Here is a 9,477-nt window from a genome sequence, read left to right as displayed (position 1 = left end):
CGAAGGAAAGGCTGAAGTTGGTTCCAGAGCAGATGTTTCTCTTATCAGTGCATTGTGGTCTGCAGGCAGTGAACGATTCTGGGATATGTGTGTGTGCGTGTCACTCCTTGTAAAGGCAGCTCTAGCCTTTAGCTCAGTGCGGATGTTGCCTATAATCCATGCTATTTGGTTGAGATGTGTACATACGGTTACTACGGTTACTGCGGGGACGACATCATCGATGCACTTATTAATAAAGCCAGTGATTGATGTGATAAACTCTGGAACGTATTCCAGTCTGTGCTAGCAAAACAGTCCTGTAGCTTAGCATCTGCTTCATTGGACCACTTCCGATTTGAGCGCGCCACTGGTACCGCTTGTTAGAGTTTTTTGCTTGTAAGCAGGAATCAAGAGGATATAGTATGGTCAGATTTGCCAAATGGAGGGCGAGGGAGAGCTTGGTATGCGTCTCTGTGTAGAGTAAAGGTAATCTAGAGTTTTTTCGCCTCTAGTTGCACAGGTGACATGCTGGTAGAAATGAGGTAAAACAGATCTGAGTTTCCTGCATTAAAATCATTGGCCACTAGGAATGCTGCCTCTGGATGAGGGTTTTCTTGTTTGCTTATGGCCCTAGATAGCTTGTTGAGTGTGGTCTCAGTGCCAGCATCGGTTTGTGGTGGTAAATAGACAGCTATGAAAAGAATAGATGTGTACTCTCTTGGTAAATAGTATGGTCTACAGCTTATTATTGGGTATTCTAACTCAGGCAAGCAGAAACCTTGAGACTTCATTAATAATAAAGATTGCGCACCAGTTGTTGTTAACAGAGACACACACCACCCCCCTTGAGGTTACCAGACGCTGCCGTTCTGTCCTGCCGATACATGGGCAAACCCTCTAGAATCCCATACTCTGCAAAAGTTTAATCTGATATAGAAATTTAAATTAAGAAAAAGATAGTGCTATCTTAGAAAAAGCCCATAAAAAATCTTTGCAAGCTAAAGAAGAAAATAAAATATCCTCATTAAGCAGGAATACAATTTTTACTTTTGAAAAGAGCCAACAACTACAAGTTAAACTAAAATAAAGCATACTATTTATTTGCAAATAAACCTGGCAAATATCTCACAGCTCTCAAAAAACTTCAAGAGGCTAAATATTTGGCTTGCCACCTAAAACCCTCACAGACTTTTACAGATGCACAACTGAGAGCATCCTGTAAGGCTGTATCACCGCCTGGTATGGAAACTGCACCGGCCACAACCGCAAGGCTCTCAAGAGGGCGGTCTGCACAATGCATCACTGGGGGCTAACTATCTGCCCTCCAGGACACCTACAGCACCCGATGTCACAGGAAGGCCAAAAAGATCATCAAGGACAACAACCACCCAAGTCACTGCCTGTTCACACCGCTAGAAGTGAACAGAAGGCGAGGTCAGTACAGGTGCAGAGACTGAAAAACAGCTTCTATCTCAATGCCATCAGACTGTTAAACAGCCATCACTAACACAGAGAGGCTGCTGCCAACATACAGACTTGAAATCATTGCCCACATTAATAAATGTATCACTAGTCACTTTAATAATGCAACTTTACTAATGTTTACATATCTGGCATTACTCATCTCATATGTACTGTATATATTCTTGCTCCATTCATTTACCTAGATTTGTGTATTAGGTAGTTGTTGTGGAATTGTTCGATTACATGTTAGGTATTGCTGTCGGAACCAGAAGCACAAGCATTTTGCTAGACTCACAATAACATCTGCCAACCATGTGTATGTGACCAACAAAATTTTATTTGATTTGACTAAATCATGCGAAACCAGTTATAATTTGTATGTGTGGGGTACAGAGATGAGGTAGTCAATCAAAAATCATGTTAAACACTATTATTGCACACAGAGTTAGTCCATGCAACGTATTACTTGTTAACTTCACTAGGGTAGGGGGCAGCATTGGGAATTTTGGATGAAAAGCATGTCCAAATTAAACTGCCTGCTACTCAGTCCCAGAATATTGGATATGCATATAATTAGTAGATTTGGATAGAAAACACTCTAAAGTTTCCAAAACTGTTAAAATACTGTCTGAGAGTATAACAGAAATGATATGGCAGGCGAAAACCCAAGAAAATCCAACCAGGAAGTACTATTATTTTGGAAGGCTGTTTTTCCATTGAAAGCCTATCCACCATACAAAGACTTAGGACCCAGTTCACGAGCTCTGTGCCTTCCTCTACATGTGACCAGTCTTTAGGCATTGTTTCAGGCTTTTACTCTGAAAAATGCGGGAGATACAGCACTTTCAATCAGTGACCAGTGGAAATTTCCATTCATCAGCCATGCGCCCTGATCATGAACGCGCCTTTCTTGTTTCTCCTTTCCTATTGACGAAGCTTTTGTCCGGTTGAAATGTTATTGATTATTTATTACAAAAACAACCAGAGGATTGATTTTAAACATCGTTTGGCATGTTTCTACAAACTTTTATTCTACTTTTTAAAAACTTTTTGTCCTGGAATTAGTGCATGCGCCTTCTGCATTCGGATTACTGGACAAAACGCGTAAACAAAAAGGAGGGGCATAAAGAGGGACATTATCGAACAAAACAAACATTTATTGTCTAACATGGAGACCTGGGAGTGCCACCAGATGAAGATCATCAAAGGTATGTGATTCATTTTAATGCTATTTCTGACTTTTTTGACACTTCTTGGCTGGAAAATGGCTGTATGTGTTTCTGTGGCTAGCTAACATAATCGCAAAGTGTGCTTTTGCCGTTAAGCGTTTTTGAAATCTGACACAGCGGATGCATTAAGGAGAAGTTTATCTATATTTCCATGAAAACACTTGTATAGTTTATCAATGTTAATGGTGAGTATTTCTGTCATTTTATGTGGCTCTCTGCACTTTCACCTGATGTTTGTTTGAGATAATGCATTTCTGACCACAACGCGCCAATGTAAACTCAGATTTTTTTTATATAGAATTAACTTTACCGAACAAAACATACATGTATTGTGTAACATGAAGTCCTATGAGTGTCATCTGATGAAGATCATCAAAGGCAAGTGATTAATTTTATCTATATTTCTGCTTTTTGTGAATAATCTCTTTGGCTGGAAAAATGGCTGTGTTATTTTGTGAATACCTAACATAATCCTTTGGTTTGCTTTCGTCGTAAAGCCTTTTTGAAATCGGACACTGTGGCTGGATTTACAACAAGTGTATCTTTAAAATGGTGTAAAATAAATGTATGTTTGAGGAATTTTAATTAAGCGATTTCTGTTGTTTCGAATTTGGCGCCATACAGTTTCACTGGCTGTTGACGAGGTGGGACGCTACCGTTAATACATTTTAAATTCAGGCCGTAACACAACAAAGTTTTATTTTTGAAATAGACACAAACAAGTACAAGAACATGGTTTAGTTTAATACAATATGCAAAAAAACAAGATATAGATTTTCCTTTTCTTTTCAAAACATTGAAAGCTTAAACTTTCCAGCTGAAATAATACATTTAACCTCTAGCGACGAGCAATCCCGTATCCGGGAGCGTAATCATAGCCTCAAGCGCATTACCATAATGCAACGTTTCGTATTCATGAAAATCACAAATGAAATGAAATAAATATATTGAAACACAAGCTTAGCCTTTTGTTAACAACACTCATCTCAGATTTTCAAAATATGCTTTTCAACCAAAGCTACACAAGCATTTGTGTAAGAGTATTGATAGCCTAGCATAGCATTAAGCCTAGCATTCAGCAGGCAACATTTTCACAAAAACAAGAAAAGCATTAAAATAAAATAATTTACCTTTGAAGAACTTCGGATGATTTCAATGACGAGACTCTCAGTTAGATAGCAAATGTTCATTTTTTCCAAAAAGATTATTTGTGTTGGCGAAATAGCTCCGTTTTGTTCATCACGTTTGGCTAAGAAAAAGACTAGAAAATGCAGTCACTACAACGCCAAAGTTTTTCCCAAATTAGCTCCATAATATCGACAGAAACATGGCAAACGTTGTTTAGAATCAATCCTCAAGGTGTTTTTCACATATCTATTCAATAATATATCAGTCGTGACTGTTGGTTTCTCATCAGAAGCAAACGGAAAAATACTGCAGCTGGAGATTACGCAATAATTGCAACGGAGGACACCAAGCGACCACCTGGTAGATGTAGTCTCTTATGGTCAATCTTCCAATGATATGCCTACAAATACATCACAATGCTGTCGACACCTTGGGGAAGCGACAGAAAGCCTAAGCTCATTCGTGTCCCATTCACAGCCATATAAGGAGTCATTGGCATGAGGCGGTTTCAAAAAACGTGGCAATTCCTGATTGGATTTTTATCTGGGTTTTGCCTGTAACATCAGTTCTGTGGCACTCACAGACAATGTCTTTGCAGTTTTGGAAACGTCAGAGTGTTTTCTTTCCAAAGCTGTCAATTATATGCATAGTCGAGCATCTTTTCGTGACAAAATATCTTGTTTAAAACGGGAACGTTTTTCATCCAAAGATTAAAATTGCGCCCCCTATATCCAAGAAGTTAATACAAATATTTTATAAAGGTCACACTTGAAAAATATACACAAATAATACATTATCTGATGAAATTACTTTAGAAATGGGCACAAGACAGGGTTGTCCCCTCTCTCCCCTCCTGTTTGTGTTTTGAACCGCTTGCAGTAAGAATTAGCGGGATCCAAACGTAACAGTGTCTGTGTTGGTAAACATGGATATAAACTGAAGTTATTTGCAGATGATCTCCTGATATACCTGACCAATAATGAAAACTCAATGGCCCCTTTCAGAATACTCAAACATCTCAGGATATAAAATTAACATGGAAAAAACAAAGTGATGGCAATAAGAAAAATAATAACTCCCGATATAAAGCAATCCTTTATGTGGACCACAAAAAAATCTGAAATACTTAGGATGCTTTATATATTTGCACTGAACAGAAATATATACACACAATGTAAGAATTCTAACATTTTACAATTCTAAGAGTTACAGTTCATGTAAGGAAATCAGTCCATTGAAATAAAATCATTAGGCCCTTATCACAGTTCACATGACTGTTGGTCAAAGATACACTACATGACCAAAAGTATGTGGACACCTCCTCCTCGAACATGTCATTCTGTATACTTCTGGCCCTTCTTTGGACACTGTGTTAACAAACCTCCAGATGAACTTCAATGCCATACAACACTCCTTCCGTGGCCTCCAACTGCTCTTAAATGCAAGCAAAACTAAATGCATGCTCTTCAACTGATCGCTGCCTGCACCCGCCAGCCCGTCTAGCATCACTACTCTGGATGGTTATGTGGACAACTACAAATACCTAGGTGTCTGGTTAGACTGTAAACTCTCGTTCCAGACTCACATTAAGCATCTCCAATCCAAAATTAAATCTAGAATCGGCTTCCTATTACGCAACAAGACATCCTTCACTCATGCTGCCAAAAATACACTTGTAAAACTGACTATCCTACCGATCCTTGACTTCGGTTACAAAATAGCTTCCAACACTCTACTCAGCAAATTGGATGTAGTCTGGCACACTGCCATCCGTTTTGTCGCCAAAGCACCATATACTACCCACCACTGCGACCTAAATTATCTTGTTGCCTGGCTCTCACTTCATATTCGTTGCCAAACCCACTGGCTCCAGGTCTTTGCTAGGTAAAGCCCCGCCTTATCTCAGCTCACTGGTCACCATAGTAACACCCACCCATGTGCTCCAGCAGGTATATTTCACTGGTCACTCCCAAAGCCAACTTGTCATGTTCACTATCTTCAATCTCCCTGTCATAGATGAGCCATGAGCCGTGCATGTAATTCCACATCTTTTAAGCAGTTATGCATTAGGGGGTGCTATTACATTTTTGGGATGAAAAACGTTCCCATTTTAAACAAGATATTTTGTCACGAAAAGATGCTCGATTATGCATATAATTGACAGCTTTGGAAAGAAAGCACTCTGACATTTTCAAAACTGCAAAGATATTGTCTTTGAGTGTCACAGAACTGATGTTACAGGCGAAACCCAGATAAAAATCCAACCAGGAAGTGCCGCATTTTTTTAAACCGCCTCATGCCAATGACTCCTTATATGGCTGTGAATGAGCTACGAATGAGCTTACGTTTTCCACGTATTCCCCAAGGTGTCTACAGCATTGTGACGTCTTTTTACGCATTTCCATTGAAGCAAGTGGTCACATGGTGTCTCTCGCAGAAAATCTTGCGTAAAATACTGAATCGTCCAGAATGTCATTGTATGCTGTAGTGTTAAGATGTCCCTTCAGTGTGGGGGCCTAGCCTAGCCTCCCCTAGGGGCCTAGCCCAAACCTTGAAAAACAGCCCCAGACCATTATTCCTCCTCCACCAAACTTTACTGTTGGCACTATGCATTCGGGCAGCTAGCGTTCTCCTGGCATCCGCCTAACCCAGGTTTGTCCGCCAGACTCCCAGATGGTGAAACGTGATTCATCACTCCAGAGAACGCGTTTCCACTGTTCCAGAGTCTGTATGGTGTGAGCCTATGTGTGCTGCTCTTTTCTGTGATATAACATTACAATTAGAAGTCTACTGATAATAATTAAATCCACAGAAAATGATACATGTGAATCTCTAAGGTCATATTCAAAGTATCTCCAGCACTAAATGTTGTATTCCATTACCATTTTGCCATCCACAGCACAGGTACAAATTCCCTGTGGAGCCAAAGGGGGGAAAAAGCTTAATATTATAAAGCTCATTATTAGCTCAGCTTCATAAATCACCAACAGATGACGCACTTTCACTTTCACCTCCTCATTACTGAGGATTCTGCTCTAATCAACCAAATTGATTGGAGACAATCTGCCATTGAAGTGAACTACCCTCATCTGATGTCTGTAAAAATTACTTTCAGTGTACATCCCATTTGAGCTATTTATCATAAGTCATGAGTTAGAAAGAATAGCGGTCTTGGAAACACATGCTATGGATAGTGGACTGCAACTTGACAGGAATAGGAATACAGCCTATGTTCTGTCGCCTCCCTGGCTGAACAGACTGATTGCATTTCAACTGTCATTCTGAGGAGTCAGTCTGTCCCCACGTATAGAGGTATTTTAGACTGACAGGTCTGGGTGTGAAGCTGGGGTTTAGAGGAGTAGCCTGATGAAACTTCACCCACATCGGGCTGCTATGAATATAGAGGTCACACTCTCATGAGCCATTAGATGGAGTTACAGGGAGACATGCAGCTGATGTCCCAGTGCTCCATTCTTCTAGCTGACATTCTGTTATCATTGGAGAGAGTTATGCTAGGCCACACCTTGGACCAGACCAAGTGCCTGCGCCTTTTCTTCGTTTGAGGAAATTAAACATAGAAGGTCCATAGAGCATAACTATGGAATGAGGTTTATAAGAATAAGGAATAACACATTTGGTTAAAGTGTAAATCTGTCTTTAAGTGTGTTAATGCATTACTTGTAAAGTGCCAAGAGAGTTGTTCATGGCAGAGAAAATATTATTGCACCGGCTCAGCCCTAAGTAAGTAGGGATGTAGGTTCATGCAGTGTTTAACACAGACTATAACTAAGAAGTTTCCCTGTACCTATCCCTTGATGATGTTAGAACCTGCTCTACTGACACCAGAGACAACTGGCTGGAGTTCATCATTGTGTTTATGAATGGATGTGAATATCTTGGAAATTGAATTACTAACTACTCCCAATAATGTTGTACAATGTAAAAAGCATGGACAAGTCTTTAACTGGACAAAATTAATACATCATTAATACTGAGATGAAAAACACAATATTTCTTTAAAAAAACAAACACTTTATTTACATAAAATGTATCTATACAATACAAAATCCAGCTTATAGGGACTTAAAGTGACTGTGAGAAAGGTTAGAAAAGACGCAGTGTTTTTTCTGCAGTACACGAAGTACACATGAAACAGTGTTGGTCAAAAAGAAAAATGGCAACTGGGAGAATTCAATCGATTCAACAGTATCACAGTGCATCCACCCTACAATGAGAACTAACGTTCTAAAATGTCATTGACAAAATGTGTCCAACTGCTGATTATTGTTTCTTGCAGAACGTGTTCTGGAGCTCCATGTTCAGGGATCAACCACAGTCTTTCAGTGTCTACTGTTCTTGCCTGAGGAGAAATAATGCACAAGGAGAAACAGTTTAATACAGACATGGGTGGAACTTCACCGTTGATAAAAGAAAATGGGTGGTGACCATGAAAACGTTATGCTTCTATAATTTATAGAATTGATTCATGTGGATTGCATCACACTTTAACATAGAATCCCACCATTTTTCCCTTTTCTGGCCTTTCCATTCTGCGATTTCCTCTTCAGTTGCTTGATGAGTTTGGTCACCCAGTTGTTATTGGTGGCAGGAGGAGCACACAGTCTAAGATTCTTCCTCGTGACAAACCTGTTGGCAGAAGTAACTTAGATCAGACATAGTTCCAACAATGCAGTCACACACAGCCAGAAAACATGAACTTGTGGTTACGGTGATGTGTTACATTTGGCAACGTATTGTGTGTGGAATGATTAATGTTGCTTACACAGTGGCAGGTATCCGACATCCTCCACTGACTGTCTGGATATGGAATGACTTCACCACTCTGTGGGGAAGTTTGGCATCGGTTGTTGTCAAGCAGCAGTCCATTGCTTTATCTGTGTTTGCTGCAGACACACACACACACAAACACAGGTTAGACTATCCCCTCTGTATCTTTGTGCATTCTCTCTGTGTATGGCATTCTACTAAAATTACATTTCAACATTCTCCTGAGAAGACGAAGAGCGTATTCAGTTCCACAGATAACTAGTAATCAAGACACAGCATCATGTAACCAAGACGTTATTATAGTAGTTACTATGAAAACAACTTGGAGTAAAAGTAGTTAATAACAGTAGCTCTGCAGTAGAAGAGAGGATCTCACCTGCTGCATGGCTCCAGAGGACTGATGTCAACAGAAGAAGTGCAGCCAACCGTAAGGACATTCTGTCTTAGTTGTTCTCTGTCTGTGTCTTAATATTTTAAACAAGGATCTGGAGATAAATGGGCTACTGTGGTCCAGGCACAGCTTTATATCCTCGCTGCACAACTCCTTTCACTTTCACCCCCATCAAGTCACGCACCCATTTCCCGTAAACCATGCTTCAGCTCAGCACGCCCCTCAACTCTCACCTTTAAAACAAACAAAGATAAAGTAGGCTCTGCCAGTGCTTTTCCATGGAGTTGAAGGGTACTTTCTCTGCAGTTACAACTGGCGGAAATATCTGTAAATCATTCTCACCGTCGATGGGGAGATACAGTTGAAGTCGGAAGTTTACATACACCTTGGTCAAATACATTTAAACTCAGTTTTTCACAATTCCTGACATTTAATCCAAGTAAAGATTCCCTGTTTTAGGTCAGTTAGGATCACCACTTTATTTCAATAATGTGAAAT

General features: G+C 39.9%; 1 protein-coding gene across 1 annotated transcript; it reads right to left on the bottom strand.

Annotated features, from left to right (window-relative positions):
* Positions 1-7,811: 7,811 nt before the first annotated feature.
* LOC110509876 (C-C motif chemokine 19) lies at positions 7,812-9,164 on the bottom strand. Its single transcript, XM_021591055.2, has 4 exons — positions 8,965-9,164; positions 8,584-8,704; positions 8,323-8,447; positions 7,812-8,160 (listed from the first exon to the last, which is right to left on the bottom strand). Exons 1-4 carry the CDS (start codon positions 9,023-9,025, stop codon positions 8,141-8,143), a joined length of 327 nt encoding a protein of 108 aa, XP_021446730.1. The 5' UTR covers positions 9,026-9,164; the 3' UTR covers positions 7,812-8,140.
* Between the last annotated feature and the right edge of the window lie 313 nt (positions 9,165-9,477).

The sequence above is a fragment of the Oncorhynchus mykiss genome, chromosome Y (genome assembly GCF_013265735.2).
Source record: "Oncorhynchus mykiss isolate Arlee chromosome Y, USDA_OmykA_1.1, whole genome shotgun sequence".
NCBI lineage: Eukaryota > Metazoa > Chordata > Actinopteri > Salmoniformes > Salmonidae > Oncorhynchus > Oncorhynchus mykiss.
This window is presented reverse-complemented; position numbering and strand designations above follow the sequence as displayed.

What these genes read in the sequence shown, in the direction of transcription:
- LOC110509876 (XM_021591055.2), bottom strand. Translation starts at nt 9,025, where the DNA reads ATGTCCTTACGGTTGGCTGCACTTCTTCTGTTGACATCAGTCCTCTGG. An exon ending in TGTCGGATACCTGCCACTGT is followed by an intron (nt 8,448 to 8,583) that starts GTAAGCAACATT and finishes TTCTGCCAACAG; the next exon opens with GTTTGTCACGAGGAAGAATC. An exon ending in GGCCAGAAAAGGGAAAAATG is followed by an intron (nt 8,161 to 8,322) that starts GTGGGATTCTAT and finishes ATTTCTCCTCAG; the next exon opens with GCAAGAACAGTAGACACTGA.